Below are 17,256 nucleotides of genomic sequence, written 5' to 3' on the forward strand. Positions count from 1 at the left end.
ATTCTTCCTCCGGGACATGGCAGACGATAAAGCGAGGGGCAGGTGCATATAACAGGAGGGGCAGCCGCTCACCTACGAGCGAGTAACTTCAAACTTGGGAAGTCTAAGCCACTACGGATACTGGGTCTTGGACTCGCGAACAGCCGGCAACCCCGGTATAGGACCCGAAAGTTAGGGTGTTTAGAGGGACAATCAGAGCGCAAGGAAAAAGAAAAACAAACATGACTAGGTTCCCCCCTGTGGGGAACCGCATCATCCTGAACCGGGATATGAAAGGGTGGAAACTCCATGTTCCAACCAGAGCGGTAAAACGGGGAATGATGGGGAGGATGCGTAACGACGACGGCGTCAAGTCTTAGCGAATGATCTTCCCATTGGCCACGATAGACGAGGTTAAGGAACCTCCCTTGCCCCCTCCCCTCGTGTGCCAGATTCTCAACCGGCATCCCTGCTCCTGGATTCTTGATGCTGGCATTATACTGCGTAGGATTGATTCCATTTGGATTGATTTGGATCGAAATCCGATTCCCAACGGCCGGGACTCGTCCGTCGAATTAGTCCCAGACTACCGCGGTGGATCGGTCAACGGGTGGACGAACCCCAATCCACGGGCGGCAAGTATCGTCCTAGCCAAGATTAATCCCTACCTACCTCGACCGTCCTGCCTACTCCGTCCTCTGGGCAGGAGGTACGGGACCACGGAGTATACTGCGTCGTACGCAGTACTATAATGGCATCCGAAGGGGGTTCATAAACCGGTCTCGACCGTGGTTGCGGGTGGGATTACCCTTCCGACGTCAGTGAGCCAGGGCACGAGAGAGCAGAGACACGGGATCCCGGTTTGGTTCCTTCCTTCTTCGTTCCACCTGCCAGCAGTTCGGCGGCGTCTCCTTCCCAATCTATGGGGAAATTAAGGAAATTAATGAAAATAGGTTCCGTTGATCTGTCGGTCTAGAACGGGAAGAGGAAATTTGCTGGGTTCCAGGAAGAGCGGACCCGTACTTCGGCCGATACTGCGGGCCTGCAGCCCCGGGGCCTTTCTGTTCCGGGCATAGCGATCGGAAGATAAAAGGCCGCTAGCCCCCGTCCGGTAGTCAGTCGTGGTCCGGAGGCCTTCGAACGACGGGGCCGTCCACTTGGCCAGAGGGACTTGCCAGTTGCCAGAAATGTTCCGACCGCCGGTGGAGCCCTGCAGTCCAATGGCCCGCGGTCGGCGGTGGAGCCAATTTCACGCCCATCGCAGAATAAGGTGCCAAGTCGATGCTCGACTGCCGCCAGAAGTAAATGGCGGTGGCCGTGGCCTAGAACCCCCCCGCCGTCAAAAGTGTCAAGTTCATCGTAATATATAAGGCCCGATTCGCAACAATACCATTATCATAGTCATCGTACATGCCTCCTCCGTCTATAACTCCGTCCTCTCCGGGCCAAGGATTTAAATGGCTTCTTCCTTTTGGCTCTCGGTGCAACGCATGCGGTTCGACTCGCAGATGTAGAAGACCAGAGACACAAAAAAAAATGACCTGTCACCTCGAGCAGGTCTGTCAATTCTAATTCTACCTCCCCGTCCACCGTTCGGGCGGTCTCCTGTCTTCCCCTCGTGTTCAACACGCAACGAACCTCCCATGTATTAAGGGTCAGCATTACTCCATCGAGTGGATGCCTATTAGTGCACCTGGACAGTAGAGTTTAGGCGGGAATGTCGAGATTCGAGTCGCCTGCTGGGTTAATATGCAAACTTGCTGCGTACTCCGTACAATGGAGTGGTCGATGGGTGGGGTTCCCTTGGCGCAATTCCGACGAGTCGAACCCGTCAATGTAAAACATCAATCCTATCTATCCTCCGTAGGCGAGACTGCCCGTTGGCATCTTGGGCCGAAAACAAACCCTCCCCCGCCTAAACCGCCGCCCAAGTCCACGCCAATTGTGTCGCCGTCGCTTCTCGCTAAGAGCAAGCGTGGTATTATTTGACTACCTGGACTACTACTGCGTAGGAGTTTCAAACGGTCTTGGGGGGAGAGAATCGACCGACGCCATTGGACTGGAGTCGGCGGGACCCGACAGGGATTCCGGTGCTCTATCTATTCCTGGCACGCAATGATCGTCGCAGAAAATGTCCGACACCCTGGCGGTTCCGTTTTTATTGCCCGCGCATTCTGGTGGTGATTGCTTCCCCTCCGGAGTACGGAGTACAGCGCCTGTCCAGCGTCCTCCGTAGGAGGAGGCAACCACGACAATGTCAGGGCCTTGAAGTCCTGCACTTCGCAATCAAACGTGATATTAATACGAAGATGAATGCCCCGTAGCAATGTCCGTTGGAAAGGTGAAACCGCGGGATCGTCGTTGCGTGGCAAAGCTGAAAAGTGGCCCTGTGGCTCTTGCGAAAACGGTCGACATTCGAGGCTGCCCAAGGTGGGTCTCTCGGGTTAATTAGGGCCTAGACGCCTCCGGGTGATGTTTGATGGGATTATTTATTATTGATTCTTTGAGTCGTTCTCTTTCCTGGAGAATAACGAACGGAGTAGAGATACCTGAGAAAATGCCTCCCGTAATTTAACTCCCCCCCTCTTCCCTTCCAAGCGTGAAACGGCTCCCGTCGTCTCTCTGCTCCGTGGCTTGAGTCCGTTCTTCTTTGTTCGGCAGAAGTTTCCCAGGCTGAGAGGACGGATCGCGAGCGATCGCCCTAGAATCGACCCGATTAGGTGTAATGGCATGAAGAAAAGGCAATCTCACACCTTCAATATCAGCCCCCCGTCACAGGGCACAGCCGATCGGGCTCGCTCTCGAGTCATGTTACCGAGATCAGGCATCCTGCTGCAATCGCCGTTCCTCTCGATGAAATCCGTTTTCATCTCGACTGCATGTGGGCTGGGGTGATTTGAATGCATTGCATGAAGATTGCGCCGACCAGCTCGGTAACGCTGGTGGACTGGCAACTGCACCGCAACGAACGAGGATGGGGAGTCTACACCGCCGCCAACCGGCGGTGATCATGACGACCAGCATGGAACCTCCAGCGTCCGTCGGTCAATGCAGACCGGACGTTCTCGACTGGGCGAGATCAGACCATCCGAACTCGCGATGGCCGGAACGTTCAACCACCCGCCCCAATCGTCCTGGTAAGATTACTGAGGGGGGACGGGGAGCGAAAGGTCCCCACAATCTGACAAGATGAAACAAGAACTCGAGCTGTGGGGAAACATCCGAGATGATTGATTGATCATTGGTCTATCGTCATCTATCAGAATCGGGGCAATAATCGCCGCGACGCCATGCGAACCGTTGCGGGCGGGAAAGCCTGTCTTCCTTCTCTTACGTCCTCCATTCCCTATGGACGAACAACGAGCGATTCTGGTGCGCGCGAGGGCAGGAAAAAAGCCTTGCGGGTCTCGAACCCCAATATCCGCCTCCCCTCCCGTCGGGGCGACACTGATAGATTGATGCCATCAATAATCGTCCATCCTAACGGCGTATGAAGTACTCCGTACACCATGCCTTGACACGCTAAAAAAGGTTCTAATTATTAGCTCGAAACTTCCCGTGTTGAGGGGGAAAGCGCTGGGGATCATTGCATCACGCGGAGTACTCGGTACAGAAGGAGAAGTCAAAAAGGACGAAGACAATAGCCATCGGCACATGGTGTTCCTCGCACGTCTTCCACTGCGGCGCTCTAAAGAAAATGCGACTAACAACTTTGACAAGTCTTCGCCATGTTTCAGGTGCCTTTCATTCATCGGTTCTGCGACTCCAATTGGAGTCTATACACATTTTCCAGAGCATTGTCAACTGGCTTTGAACCGTTGTCCATTCCATTGTATTCAACGGTAAACTCGGCACCCAAAGGTCGCAAGATAGCTGTTGGGCACCTCGGCAAAGAGCATCTGTTTAAGATACTTTATACGTAACAATGGGGGGGGTTGCATACATGTGCCTTTGTCCCCGTACGTCTCGGATGCATTGGATTCAAGGTCAACGAGCCCTTTGTTAGATAGAACGAACAGTCCAGCAACAAAGGAACATGGTGTGAAAAAATAGAAGACAGAAAGGAAGAAAGAAACATGCAAGGGCATTCATGCGATCCAAACCTGTACAGCAGGCACTGCAATTGTCTCAGACATAAATAACAGGCATATTCCGTTGAGGAAGGTTCGTTTCGATATCATGAACAATTCGACTTATTCCATCAAAAGCCCATATCCACGACTCTTTGTCCTGTATAGTTATTCAAGTTCTCGCGTACCACGGCAGCTATGGACTCTTCGAATGACCCAGAGGGGTCGCGGAACCAAACAAGCAGGGTGAGTACGCCATGTTTTGAATTTTACCATCGAATTTTCACCTGACATCCTTGTTCCCTCTAGCAAGTAATCCCCGTACCGACCGCTTGGAGTGCGGAATATCAAGGACTCACTCCTTCGAAGGGGTTCCTAAATACCTCCACCGTGTGCTACCGGAACTCGGCCCTGTGTTTTCTCTTACACTCGCCCACACTACTTAACTGGCTGGCAGCACATCACGGGGATCAGGGCTGCGAGGAACAATGCGTTTCTTGTCAATTGCACCGTCTCGCGGTGTCTTTCTGGAAGGGGAACAGCGAAAACGACGATCAAGAGACCGTGCTGATGGTGCTCTGGGTTCAACTACAAGCAAGTACATGGGATTATGTGGATTTGGAGGAGCAGCAGGATGTGCGGGAGTTTATCGAACAATTATTCGGCCAAATGTACCAAGACGCCCAGGCAAAGTAAGTGATCCAACGGTTTCCTTCTTCCCATTGCCCGTTTAGCAAGCCGGTAACTAACGCGCTCCAAAAACAAGGCAAGTTGACCTGAACCCGCTTCTCAAGATAGCCCTCGATGTAGCCTTTGAGTGTAAGACATGCGGCAAGGCGACGCCGGGGCCTCCGTACAAGGAATTCCTTTGCGCGGCTTCGTTTCCGGAGGATCTCAAGGTGGGCGATGCCGTCAGTATCGAGGAATTACTTAGTGGCTGCTACTCAGGTTCAACCGTTGATCGTGATTGTGAGCATTGCGAGCGCAAGACCGAGCATCTCCGGACTGACAAAGTTGTCCAAGTTCCCGAAGTTTTACTTGTTCATCTGAATAGAATAGGCGGGCCCGGGGGGGAGAAATCGTTTAACAATGTAAGCCTTGGTGACCAGGTAGTTCTGCCTGAATCTCTACGCCGAGGCCTGGCCGATAAGGATGATATATGCTACGAATTGTACACGATTATATTCCACGAAGGTGACACCATCGAAAGTGGACATTATACTGCTGCAGTGAAGGCGCCCACCGGGAGATGGATGTTGATAAACGACGAACAAGTAGAGTCTGTCCAGTCCCTGAAGAAACTGATGAACATGGGCAAAGGGAAGAAGAAACACTCCGCCACTGCTTATGTGCTTGGGTATCGACGCCTACCTCTGACGAGTGAGTCTATGCCTGCAGGGGGTGACTCGAGCCCAGCGCAAGTCAGCGATTCCGCATCTTCCAGAGAGAAGTCGAGCCAGGCGCGAGCCAGGCCGCTCGATGGGACGCCGTCCGCCGATCCTGCCTTGCTAGTTCCTGGTTCAGATATTGCCCCCGGCTCTCTCAGTTCTGTCAGTTCTCTCACCTCTCTCGGCTCTCTCGGCTCTCCCAGCGCTCCCGGCTCTCCGGTGCGACCTGGGGTCACAATGGATGGAACCATCAGTCTCGACGGCAGGGATATTGTATGGACGATACAACAGCAACTAGCCATCCCTTCGGACGCGGGTCCCTTGATTAAGTTGAAGCCCAGGTCTAGGGTCCAATTTGCTGATATCCGGCTGAGATTTACTTCGGGGGAGGAGGTTCTGGAAGCAAACCACACCATCTCGCTGAAGCCACTGAAGCCCAATAATGCACGAAAGGCGCGGACTGAGAAATCGGCCAAGATCATGAACACCAAGTCGAAGAGAACCGCCGACGGGACAGACCAGAAGAAAAAGGCAGCAAAGCCTGGCAAGCAAGCCAAACCCCGGGGTGTTCAGAAGTCAGCCCAAGCACAAAGCACTGGGGTCCAGGCCAGCACGAAAACGAAGACTGGGAGGGTGCGCAAGAAGGCTCGGTGAGCTCTCGACAGGACTGACTGACATTGGGCTGTTTGGGGTTAAGTAACAGTTGAGTAAAATATTCGTTATCGTTGTTCTTATTGCGGAATGATGAACTGTCCGTACGGAGTAGTTGTAAATAATACATATCTTTCCATCCCTCCACCACCATCAATTCCATACCTACTCCCCCCCCCCCCCCCCCCCCCCCCTACAGTCCGTTCACATTGACCCTTCCATGGAGAATCCAAGAAACAATGGAGCAGTATCACTTCCCGTTCAATTTATCGAGCGGCTGATCTCACGGCTGGGCCACCGGCTTCTCACCAGTCAACGCGCACCGGACTCGGCCAGTCCCCTCGCAACTGTGCTGCCGTCCGATGCAAAGCCACTGATGCTAACCCTGCATTGCCTCTTCCCCAACGAGCTGCTCCTAGCTCTGGATATACTGGACCGGGGCCTGGTGAGACGGCTTGCACGACGGGATGCGGACGAGGGGGAGTCAAGTTCGACGGCAGTTTTTTTCGTCATCTCCGCCGCCGCGGCGCCCAAGACCCCGGCCAAAAAGCCGGCACCCACACGCGCAGGGCAGATGGGCTACGAGGTTCGGCTGCAGGCCTGGAACTGCACCTGTCCGGCATTCACGCTGGCCGCATTTCGCGACCTCGGTCCCCGGGACGATGACGAGGGGCCTGCAGCTGAAGGCCGGACCCGTTACGCCTATGGCGGGTGTTTACCTGGCGCGCCGACCCGGACGTCGCCGCCCGTCTGCAAACATCTCCTCGCCTGTCTGTTGATGGCGCGGTGCCCCGGAGCTTTTGAAAGCACGGCAGGAGAAGCCAATCCAATCCCCGTAGCTGCAGAGGAGTTGGCGGGCTGGTGCGCTGGCTGGAGTGGATGATGATTCCCGGTCGGTCTCCTGCTTCAGTCACAGAACAAGCAAATCCGGAGCGAGAATTTGGGCGGAATTGCAAATACTGGATACCAACTGCAAGACCGACGCGCTCTTGCGTGCATAAAAAGAAACCGCTGTTTGGTGCGCATAGTGTGCACATGGAGCCTAAATGAGATGCTACGCAACTACCTTGACCAGGGTTACAGAGTGAACAAATCATCTCCTGGCGATCTCGATCACGCTTCGCTCATGAACCCCCCTCTCCCATACCAGCAAATGGAGGTAACTGGCTTGACAATACCTGCCGGGCATGATCAAAATCAAGTTGCAGGAGAAAGGGCAGCTCCTGCCTCGAAGATCATGCAAAGATTTGAATTTGCAGACACCGAACACAGTCGAGAAACAAGATTACTATAGTATACATCTCAATGTGGAGACTGAATTGTTCTAAAGGATCATATCACATTGCTCCCCCCAAAAGGCCCATCTACCTAATCGGCCCTCGGGCTCTTCTTCTTCGACTTGTCCTTGGATCCGTTCTGGTTCTCCTTCTGCTCCCCGTTCGCAGCGCCGCTGCCCTTCTTGGCGGCCTCCTTCTCATTCTTGGCCGCGTTGGCTTCTTGCTCTCTCTTCAGCTCGTTTTCCTCCTGTTGTTGCCGGTTCTGGATCTTGTTATCGATCAAGTCGTGGAAAGCCGTGATGGCGCGGATTAGGCTGCTCAGATAAATGGCCATCAATTGATCGTTGGTCTTGATGCTCATCGCACGGGCCAGTTCGCTGTTGTCCGTCGGCTGCTCCGATCCGCTGAGGCGCTGAGTTGCTGGCGGGGTTGACAGATTGGGCAGAAGGTTGAAGACGTCCTGAAGGTTGCCGAGAATAGCGTGGTTGACCGGTAGCTCGTGATCCAACACCTTCTGCAGATACTGGCCAATATCCCGGAGGCGTAGATGCAGACCCTGCAACGATTGCAGTTGTGACGTAATGCGTGTCGACAGGGTACCGACGGCAACATCTCTGATATCCCGGAGCAGATGCTCAACGCCAATCTCCTCCGCTTCTTCGGCTTCGATTATGGACGGAGTGTGAACAAAGGTCTTGGAGGTGGTGGTGCCATCCTACGTAGACGATCGCGTCAGTTTCAATGAGGCACACGATTGCGCCGGTGAAGAGGAGGGCGGGAAAGCACGGTGCCGTCGGAGGAGAGGGAAGGGGAGAAACGTACATCCTTGATCTCATCCACGGCAAAATAGGCATCCGTAGGCACGCCGACTTCCTTGGGCTGGACATCGACAATCACCAATAAGGGATTCGGGGTGTACCGTTTGAAAAGTTCGTTGATTTCAAGATCAGAAGCGCGTAGCTTGGGGCCCGAATGATACCACCCGATAAGCTTCTCGCGAGCGTTGATTTTCTTGAACATGTCTCTCATCGACTCGACAAAGTTGTGATCCAAGAACCACACCGACGGGTCCTTTTCATCCTCCTCGAAGGGAACTAGGTCACGAACGCGTCAGTACTTCCGGTCCACGATCGATGTACAGACCGAGAAGAGTCAGAACCGTTGGGAAGACGCACCGGCAAAGCTGTTTGATACCCGAACATTTTGGCCTGTGTTCTCTCCAAGCAGCACACCCACCACACGCTTTCGAGTTCCCTTGGCCGAGCGTCCGTAATGATCTGCAACGGAAAGAAGAACCAAGGGGGCAACGGTGACGGTCCGCTGCACGAGGGAGAGAGTGTCCGCCGTGGTGGCAGGCATGGCGGGAACAATGGTAAAAAGGCGAGGGCTGGATGGGCAAAAGAAGGGGAATCTGACGTGAAGAAGAAGATGAAAGAGAGGGGAAAAAAGGAAAATGCAGATGCGTCAAGAGAACAAGACGGCACCGATGACGGAGGATTATGATAGTGAAGATGATGACGATGGAGGTCGCAAGACGCTCGCTGCCGGTTGCTTTGGGGGGAGCTCTCGGTGCTGGCGCCACAAGGGCCCGGGTGGCTGGTGGATATCTCCAGCCACATCCCGAATCAAGGCCTGAGGCAGAAATACAGAACACGTGTCCGATCTAGTCATACGTGACATACCGTACTTACACCATTAAGTACCGTATCGTATCGACACCCAGGCATGGAAGGTACCACGTTACCCGTCGAGGTAAGGTAATTTAATTATTCAATGATTGATTACAGACAGTAAGAACCTCAGCTCCCTTTGTTCGACCGACCGATAGGTAATTCTTTATATCGATACTAGGTAGTCAGGAAGCTCTGCTCTTGTCCGGAAACGTGCCTGTGCCGCCCGGAGTGCAGAACTGCTTCTTGCCCCGGCAATTGGTTTCTCCCTCTGTCCACTACTGCGTACTTGCACCCGGCTTTGGGAACGGATCGTCGCGGGCTGCGAACCTCGGAGACGCGGGTGCGATACTCCGCTCCGGTCGACCTCTTTTAACCCCAACATGCAGATTCCGTCCCTTCTTCCATTTCCCCGTCGTTGCGCCCATCCTGATATCTCCCTCCTTCCCTCCCTCTCCTCCCCACCCTGCATCTGATCTTCTTCGGAGAGTTGCCCTTCTCTGCCCTCCTCCATCAATCAATCCATCGCAATGGCTCCTATTACGGAAGAGGTCGTCACCGGCCTGAAGGACACTATCGGCAAGCTTGAGGCCCGGATCGAAGACTTGGAAGGACGTCTCACCAATGGAAACAAGCCCAAGTCTGTCGCAGAGCAGATGCGCATCATCCTGATGGGACCCCCTGGTGCAGGTACGAAACCCGCGGAAAACCCGATCGTGATTTTCCCCCTCCATGACGACCATAGCTTTCGGGCCATTTGTGTATGAATGCCAGGTCTTCGGACTGCTGACCGACTCTCGAATGTAGGCAAGGGTACTCAGGCTCCTCGCCTCAAGGAGAAGTACTGCGCGTGTCACTTGGTACGTGAAAGATTTTCCCATCCGAATTCCTTACTTTAGATTTTTTTCCCCCTCCCGTCCCTCTTCGCATGGAGACGCCATACCCCCAATTTCCACCCCAAGACAAGGGTCGAGGGCTGACGATCGTGCTCGATGTGAACAGGCTACCGGAGACATGCTGCGGTCCCAGGTCGCCAAGAAGACTGACCTGGGTAAGGAGGCCAAGAAGATCATGGATCAGGGCGGTTTGGTCAGTGACGAGATCATGGTCAACATGATCAAGAGCGAGCTGGACAACAACGCCGAGTGCAAGAATGGGTTCGTATTTCTTCCCTTATTTTCTGTCCTCCTTTTATTACCCCTCTTCTTTTGTCTCTGGGACTAGTACGGAAAGCTCATGACAATGCCCGTACAGCTTCATTCTCGACGGCTTCCCTCGTACCGTTGCTCAGGCTGAGCGCCTGGATGACATGCTGGCGATCCGCCAGCAGAAGCTCCAACACGCTGTGGAGCTGCAGATTGACGATGCCCTGTTGGTTGCACGAATCACCGGACGCCTGGTCCACCCTGCCTCCGGCCGATCATACCACAAGATCTTCAACCCCCCTAAGGATGAGATGAAGGACGATGTCACCGGCGAGCCCCTGATCCAGCGGTCCGATGACAATGCCGATACGCTGAAGAAGCGTCTCGGCACCTACCACTCCCAAACGACCCCCGTTGTTGAATACTACAAGAAGACCGGTATCTGGCGGGGTATCGACGCTAGCCAGGAGCCGGGTCAGGTCTGGAAGAGTCTCCTGGGGGTCTTCCACCAGAAGAACTAAATCAGGTTCTTGACGTCAAATGAGTGCAACAGTGAGTGTGGTGTATAATAGCTGTACATCCTATTTTCTGGGCCCTTGGCAGGAGGAAGGCGATAATACAAAACTAGCACTTTTTTTTTTTTTTTTTTTTTTCTGGAGAAGGAAGCTGATAGCGAGAACTGTCGGCTTGCTGGATTACAGTACAAGAGATCTTTTCTTTTCTTTTATTTTTTCGATTTTTGATGAACCAAGTTTGTTTTGCGGATGTCGAAGCATAGACATCATATGGCGGCAACCTCGGCGCTATGTATAGTAGGTAATTGTTCCAAAATTCCAAAAATGTATGAAGCAATAGGCGACTGGCTGTGCTTTGACCCGCTTCTACAGCTGTGTAGGATAGACAGTAGATTCGATCTTCTCCGGATAAGTCAATCCGCCCTGGCGTCGGACTTCGTCCATGACTTCCATGATAACAATGCTTTCCTCCCAGGGCAGAGTGTCGCTCTCCAGCTTACCGTCTCGCAGACACCGGGCTACCTCGTCGGCTTCCCAGAACATGCCCATGGCATCTCCGGGGAAAGGAAAGTCAACTTCTTTGATCTCGCCTTCACCCTTCTTGGGGATGAGGCGGTAGCGCTGTGGTCGGAACGCAGGTCCGTCGACCTGAATCTCACCCTTGGTACCTTGGATGCGGATGGCGGGACGGGCGGAATTGCGCTCGTCGGGGTCGGTGGAGAGTCGGAGATGCGTCATGGCCACCGCCTGCGATTGGCCTGGGTGCGGAAGGTTGGACGGTGTGCTGGTCGGAAAGCTGAGGAGGATGGTGGTTGCTTCGTCGGCCCCGGTGAGGTGGTATAGAGCCATGTGAGCCGAGATAGCAGACGGAGGTTTCCGCTGAGCACGGGGGAGTGTGTGATACAGAGTCTGGAATACCCAGGTCAAAGAGTAGATGCCGACTGCAGACATCTTGATTTAGTATATTCCAGAACGACAAATGGGCTTCGCTGAGTGAAAGTGAAGAGGGAAAGCCCCAAAGGGGAGTAAATAACTTACGGTCCAGCAAACAGCCTCCCGCCAGATCCTTGTTGACCATGCGATGCTCCGTTCCCCATTTCTCCTCGACATCGTCACCGAAGCTGTTGTCGGCAACAACACGCAGCACCTCTCCGATGGCGCCCTTCTGGATCAATTCGCGCACCTGAATACTCAGTGGAAAATACCGAGTCCAGACAGCCTCCATCAGGAAAAGGTTTTTCTTCTGGGCCGTCTCGCACAGGATCTTTGCCTGAGCTGCGTTGACGGTAAAGGACTTCTCGCACAGAACATGTTTGCCCGCCTCCAGCACCTGCATGACGTTCTGGAAATGGTGGGAATGCGGCGTTGCGACGTACACCACGTCCACATTGCCGTCGGCCACAAGTTCCTCATAGGATCCATAGGCCGCGCAGGGGGTCGGGATGCCCGTATCAGAGATGAACTTCTCTGCACGAGATTGGTGGGAGGAGGATGCCACGGCGACCACGGTGTGCGAGACATCTGCGGTGCCGCGGATGCTGGGGTCTCTCAGCAGGTCTCGCACGAAGGCTTGATTTGCGGGAATGAATCAGCGGGCCTGGCTGGAACAGCTACAAGGGAGGATATGGAATAGCAGATGAACGTACTACTAGCGATCCCGCCAGTGGCTACGCAATGCCAGCAAGGAAGAAACGGTTAGCCTAACAGGCGTCCATCTATGAAGTACCTGGGAGTGTCGTCTCACCCATAATACCCCATCGGACATTGTGAGGAGCCATAGTGGAGTTGGGTGTTGCGATCGAGTGTCAGAGAGTCGGGAGGGTAAAGATTCCAGGAGAGAGGGAGAGAAAAAGAGAGAGAATGGAGAGATGGAGACGAAGGCGGGGAAAAACAATTGTTTTGTTTGCTCTCCGAGGCGGGGTTGTTGGTCGCCCACCTTCGCCGACGTCATGGCCCTCTTCTGCTCGCTCCATCGCGATCATATTTTCAAGTCACTACACTATATACATCCACCCTGAAATTCAAAGTCCATAACGCCTCCCTCGGGACAGAAGATGCGGTCCCAATGCAGAACAGCCGCCGGCTATTTCAAATGCGCGAGTTCACACACATGCCTCATGGCGTACAAGATACGAGAAATATAATAAATAAGCCCTCTTCCCGGTCTTTCCCCGTTGAAATTTTGACCCGTCCTTCCCAGGGCAGTCCTCATGACATCGGCTCCGTCTTGACACGAACGTTGTGACCCGGAGAGTCCGACTCCTGAAGCGAAATTAGCGGATTGCGTCCGTCATGGCTATCAATGCGGTATGCTCACCTCAACCTTGCGCTTGCCCAGGACCGAGTCTGGCGTCCCCGTACGTCCCGAGGGCGTGCCTCGGCGTAAAGGTGCCGGTCCGTCTTTGGTGACTTCGGCATAACAGCTGGCATGATAGACGCGGTTGCCAACCTTGACTGCATCCTGCCATATCCAGTCTTGAACGTCTTCGGACCACGTCGACTCGAATTTCTCTTGACAGATGGGGCAAGGAGTGTTGCGCAGGGTGGCGTCGTTAGGGGCTCGAATCCAGGGCTTTGGAGGGCCCTTCTTTGCAGCACCGCCATCCCCGGCGGTTGCACTTTCACCGACGGCCTCTGGGTCGACAAGGCCCTGGTCATCCCCTGCCTCTCGGGATTTGATCCAATCCTGTCTGGTGTTAGGCCCACAAGCCACAGTATTTGAGGGAAAGAGGGAAACGCATGTGTCTAACTTACCCTTTCGTCGACGTACCAACTGCGGTTCTGAGCTCGCTTGGCGGCATCGGCCATACGTTGGTTGGTTCGGAAATGCCAGTCTAGATGACGGGCCTTCTTTTCCTTTCCTTCTTCAGTCGCTAAGAATCGGCGACCACATGTTCCGCATCGATTTGATCGTGATTCATAGAGACTGGCGATCAAAGCGGTGCGTGGTCTATTGAATAAGGTTAGACCGGAATCTATTTCTTTTCCAAAATATGGACACCTACATTTTCATGGACGCGGTATTCATTTGAACATTCACGTGGGCCTCCGAAACGTTCATAGACGAGGGGTTGGCAACCGGAGGAGTATATCGCATCTGGCCGGGTACAATAAGCGGGAAAGCTGCGGAACCGCCTGAGGGCGGAGCCGCAGGAGCCGGGGAACCAGCAGTGGCGGGCAGCAGGCCTCGGGCTCGAAGAGCGGCGATGAGCGGGTTATCAGGAGCCGACGTGACGGCGGGTTGAGGAGTGTTGCTGTTTGTGGGAATCTGTGGCAGGACGCTGGCAGCTGGAGGTGGCGGAGTGGGTTGCTGGCGCGCAGCGGTGGACTTGATCAACTCAGCAAGAGTCCCCGGATTGAGAAGTTGTTGCAGAGGCTGGGACAGCGTTTGGGTTGGTGGAGTAGCCATGCTAGAAGTGGAAATGGCTGGAATACCCGGAGGGAGATTTTGCGGCGTGGGTACGGCAGGCTTCGGCGCAAGCGTCGAGACCTGGTGGCGCACAAGCCTTAGCTGATCTTGGGTTAGCTCTTGACGCTGCAGTATCCCCTGGAGATCCAAAAGCGCCTTTAGCCGTTGCTGTACGGACGGATCTAGAGGATTGTTGGCAAAGTCGCCTCGGGCTGCCGTGATCAACGTTTCGATGTCTTGGTTCAAGGCCAAGAGATCAACATTTTGCTGTTGCTGAGACTGAGGAGTCGGAGTCGAGCGCGGGTCTGCCTGTTGAAGGGGTTAGATATCGGCCTGCTCCTCGCAGCATGGGTCGTATGCATGGGGTCAACACCTACCGGTTGCAGTCCGTGGCCAGTGCCATTTCTCTGGTACGGCATGGGCGGGGTGGAATTGGCAGAAGACGGATATCGCGCCATATTTTGCGAGGGCGTCGGACTGTTGGTCCAGCCTGGAGGAGTCCCAACTCGGCCACGACCGAGCAAGTCTTGCTGGCTCCGGGCCTGTTGCTGCTGAAGGGCGGCAGTTCTAGCCTTGATCAGGGCACTTTCGATGCCTCGAGTGGTTTCTGGAGGAAAGACGGGCCTAGTGTCCAAGGAGCCCGGCACCGGTTCTTTCCACGTCTTGAGCATTTCGTCCAGTTTTCGGCGAGTCTGAGAGTCGACCAGGGTGTAGGCATTCATGAAGGTCTGATACATATTGCGACCCAAGAACAGAGTGTAGGGAGTCCCTACATTCTTCACTATTGAGTCGACTACATACAAGGCAGGCAACTTTTGGGCCGGTGGCGTCTACAGAGCGCAGATTAGAAGATGATCGTCCAGCAAAGGGCTACAGACGCCGATGCGTCTCGCAAGAGTACAACAAAGCAGACATTGGTAGACCTACTGTTCGAATGTGATTTTCCAGCACGCGCGAGATGGCCATGGCATGTTCCGTGTTTTCTTTGGCGATGACGGTCAGGTTGCTTATTTGGAACCTGTCGTTGGTGGTTAGATCTTCCAAGGAGTTCTTGTAATCCTCGGCAACCTCATCGGAGGCCAATCCTGACGACATGGTCAGGTATACCGGTAGATAAGAGGAAGGAGGAAGGGAGGCAAGATGCAAGGTAAACAAAGAAACGGAGGATTGGAGAGAGAGAAAGAGAGAGGGTGCTAAGGATGGGATTGCCGGCCCCTTTTGAGGATATCTTTTTAAAGCTGATTCTCTTCTCCTCTTCAGTATTTTTCTCTCGTTCCTTTTCTCGTCTGTTTTTCTTTCTTCTTTTCCTTTTGCTTTCTGTTCTCTTGTTTTTCTGCTTTTTCTCCCCTTCTTTTTTCGCTTTTCAATCTCTTTGTTAAGTCTTGCTTTCTTCCGGACCGTCTGTGCTGTTCTGTCCCCTTGTTCCTGTTTCTGCAAAAAAGTATCGGAGATGATATCTTATTCTCCCCTCCTGATGGATTCCAAGAACACTGGTCTCCTGAAAAAGCAAGAGATGGAAAGAAGAGTCGGAACTTGTAAAATGCTTGCTAGCTATCTTTCGTCGGACTTTCTGAGACAACAACACCCAGTCAGACGCCAGCCCCCTAAGATCCAACAATTGCCACCGCGACAGTCTTCACCGAAGCCTCTGTATGTAAGAATCTACTTCCTCCTAAGATATATATCCCGCGCCGATTGACCCTTCCAGTAGACCCAACCAGCCAAAAACACAAGGTACCCTCGAACGGTGGGCCGCGGGGAACTCTCGAGGGGGAATGACGTGTCCGGAGAGGAGCGTCACGGAAGGGAGGGATGACGGGGGAGGGATAGAGACGAAGAAGAAAGGAGGGGAGGAGATTGGCGCAGTGAAGAGAAAAGTCCAGTTGAATGAGGAGGATCAAGAGGGAGCGAGAGCGAGAGCGAGAGAAAGAAAGACAGAAAAGAAGCGGAAGGCGTGACCGGCGCTGAGTCAGCACCCGGCCGGCGTGACGTTACATTCCTCAACGGGAAGGCATCAAGAGGAGGAGAGAGCGAGAGATGCGGCGAGAGGGCTTCTTCTCTACATCCCTCGTCTTATCATCGATCCCCGTCCATTCATCTCGCTAACACCGTCATCCCGTCACTATGAAGTTGCTGTCTACGATCGTACTGGGCTGCCTTCCCGTCGCCCTGGCCAAATCTATTGTCGTCACTTTCCCCAAGGATACCCCGGACTCGGTGGTGAAAGATGCGAGGCAGGCCATCATCGATGCCGTACGTTGCTGTACCCTCTTGGACCAGCGGAATCATTACTCTGACAGCTCATTTGCAGAATGGAGAAATCACCCATGATTACCGTAAGTGTTCTTTCCTCTACTAGTCAGCGATTATCCGAACCCCCGACTAACTTCGTTCTAGAGTTAATCAAGTGCGCACCTCCCCTTCCTTACTTCCATTCTTCCTGCATTCACGGCGTTCGAGTGACCCCTAGCGTTCACTTGTTCTAACCACGGTTCTCTTGACAGAGGGTTCGCCGCCACAGCCCCGGATGAGGCGATCCAGCAGATCTCAACCAAATCTTCGGGCTATCCCCCGACCATCGAGGATGACATGGTTGTGTCGACCCAGTGAGTAAGAGGAGAGGCATGACATATTTCTCGGGCTGGCCTCGGGGGTAATCTCATGCGCCAAAGTGGAGGGAAATTATATGCAGAACATTGACTCCCGGGAGCGTGTTGGAATGACGAGGGTGTCCACATGCATGAAATTAATGACTGTGTTAAGGGTTATTGTCTTGTTAATGAATTGATGTTGTCATATTTCTTCTTTTCTGTCCTTTGGAGGGTGTGCTTGCTCGGGATGTAGCACCCGCGATGGTTTCCCTCGGACATTTCCAGAGTGATGGTTTCCCTCGTAGCCCATAGCCACTAAGACTCGGACACGAAGAGGGTGACCATTGCAAATCCCGGCGTAGAGTACGGGCAGAGAAAGAGGCGACAGACATGGGGGCGAAGGGTGGACTTGATTTGGCTTGGAGCCGCCGGGTCTTCTCCGGACGATTAAAATTAGCTCTATTTATATGCGCGCGTTAAACGTGGATCTCGCTTGGGAACTCCCCCCTCCTCCCCCCGAAGGTCGCCAACAAGTCAACGATTGCTCCCAAGATCTAGTCG

The 17,256-nt window shown here is 53.7% G+C and overlaps 9 protein-coding genes across 9 annotated transcripts; 5 read left to right on the top strand and 4 right to left on the bottom strand.

Annotated features, from left to right (window-relative positions):
* Window positions 1-3,719: 3,719 nt before the first annotated feature.
* P170DRAFT_241909 (uncharacterized protein) lies at window positions 3,720-4,157 on the bottom strand. The gene has a single exon (XM_024842960.1). It carries the CDS (start codon window positions 4,065-4,067, stop codon window positions 3,816-3,818), a length of 252 nt encoding a protein of 83 aa, XP_024700666.1. The 5' UTR covers window positions 4,068-4,157; the 3' UTR covers window positions 3,720-3,815.
* Window positions 4,158-4,247: 90 nt separating this feature from the next.
* On the top strand, window positions 4,248-6,091 carry P170DRAFT_478330 (ubiquitin carboxyl-terminal hydrolase; the record flags this gene model as incomplete). Its single annotated transcript, XM_024853552.1, has 3 exons — window positions 4,248-4,295; window positions 4,359-4,741; window positions 4,816-6,091. The coding sequence occupies 3 exons, from the start codon at window positions 4,248-4,250 to the stop codon at window positions 6,089-6,091; spliced, it is 1,707 nt and encodes a 568-aa protein (XP_024700667.1).
* Window positions 6,092-6,308: 217 nt separating this feature from the next.
* On the top strand, window positions 6,309-6,971 carry P170DRAFT_457752 (uncharacterized protein; the record flags this gene model as incomplete). The annotated part of the gene is made up of 1 exon (XM_024851740.1): window positions 6,309-6,971. One exon carries the CDS (start codon window positions 6,309-6,311, stop codon window positions 6,969-6,971), a length of 663 nt encoding a protein of 220 aa, XP_024700668.1.
* An 84-nt stretch (window positions 6,972-7,055) lies between these two features.
* Window positions 7,056-7,419, top strand: P170DRAFT_241925 (uncharacterized protein). The gene has a single exon (XM_024842961.1). The coding sequence runs from the start codon at window positions 7,140-7,142 to the stop codon at window positions 7,380-7,382; it is 243 nt and encodes an 80-aa protein (XP_024700669.1). The 5' UTR covers window positions 7,056-7,139; the 3' UTR covers window positions 7,383-7,419.
* On the bottom strand, window positions 7,347-8,923 carry rpn8 (proteasome regulatory particle lid subunit RPN8). Its single transcript, XM_024852436.1, has 3 exons — window positions 8,541-8,923; window positions 8,188-8,459; window positions 7,347-8,080 (listed from the first exon to the last, which is right to left on the bottom strand). Exons 1-3 carry the CDS (start codon window positions 8,722-8,724, stop codon window positions 7,457-7,459), a joined length of 1,080 nt encoding a protein of 359 aa, XP_024700670.1. The 5' UTR covers window positions 8,725-8,923; the 3' UTR covers window positions 7,347-7,456.
* Window positions 8,924-9,189: 266 nt separating this feature from the next.
* On the top strand, window positions 9,190-10,833 carry adk1 (adenylate kinase ADK1). Its single transcript, XM_024849767.1, has 4 exons — window positions 9,190-9,725; window positions 9,843-9,895; window positions 10,038-10,192; window positions 10,290-10,833. Exons 1-4 carry the CDS (start codon window positions 9,566-9,568, stop codon window positions 10,699-10,701), a joined length of 780 nt encoding a protein of 259 aa, XP_024700671.1. The 5' UTR covers window positions 9,190-9,565; the 3' UTR covers window positions 10,702-10,833.
* Window positions 10,834-10,848: 15 nt separating this feature from the next.
* On the bottom strand, window positions 10,849-12,540 carry P170DRAFT_439136 (Gfo/Idh/MocA family protein). Its single transcript, XM_024849768.1, has 4 exons — window positions 12,422-12,540; window positions 12,342-12,362; window positions 11,734-12,264; window positions 10,849-11,636 (listed from the first exon to the last, which is right to left on the bottom strand). Exons 1-4 carry the CDS (start codon window positions 12,471-12,473, stop codon window positions 11,062-11,064), a joined length of 1,179 nt encoding a protein of 392 aa, XP_024700672.1. The 5' UTR covers window positions 12,474-12,540; the 3' UTR covers window positions 10,849-11,061.
* A 363-nt stretch (window positions 12,541-12,903) lies between these two features.
* Window positions 12,904-15,199, bottom strand: P170DRAFT_365829 (putative mRNA cleavage factor complex component Pcf11; the record flags this gene model as incomplete). The annotated part of the gene is made up of 6 exons (XM_024844728.1): window positions 12,904-12,957; window positions 13,013-13,381; window positions 13,450-13,645; window positions 13,701-14,413; window positions 14,476-14,934; window positions 15,032-15,199. 6 exons carry the CDS (start codon window positions 15,197-15,199, stop codon window positions 12,904-12,906), a joined length of 1,959 nt encoding a protein of 652 aa, XP_024700673.1.
* A 1,029-nt stretch (window positions 15,200-16,228) lies between these two features.
* On the top strand, window positions 16,229-16,907 carry P170DRAFT_413482 (uncharacterized protein; the record flags this gene model as incomplete). Its single annotated transcript, XM_024846982.1, has 4 exons — window positions 16,229-16,357; window positions 16,416-16,440; window positions 16,502-16,511; window positions 16,609-16,907. The coding sequence occupies 4 exons, from the start codon at window positions 16,229-16,231 to the stop codon at window positions 16,712-16,714; spliced, it is 270 nt and encodes an 89-aa protein (XP_024700674.1). The 3' UTR covers window positions 16,715-16,907.
* Between the last annotated feature and the right edge of the window lie 349 nt (window positions 16,908-17,256).

The sequence above is a fragment of the Aspergillus steynii genome (genome assembly GCF_002849105.1).
Source record: "Aspergillus steynii IBT 23096 chromosome Unknown P170scaffold_7, whole genome shotgun sequence".
Lineage (NCBI taxonomy): Eukaryota > Fungi > Ascomycota > Eurotiomycetes > Eurotiales > Aspergillaceae > Aspergillus > Aspergillus steynii.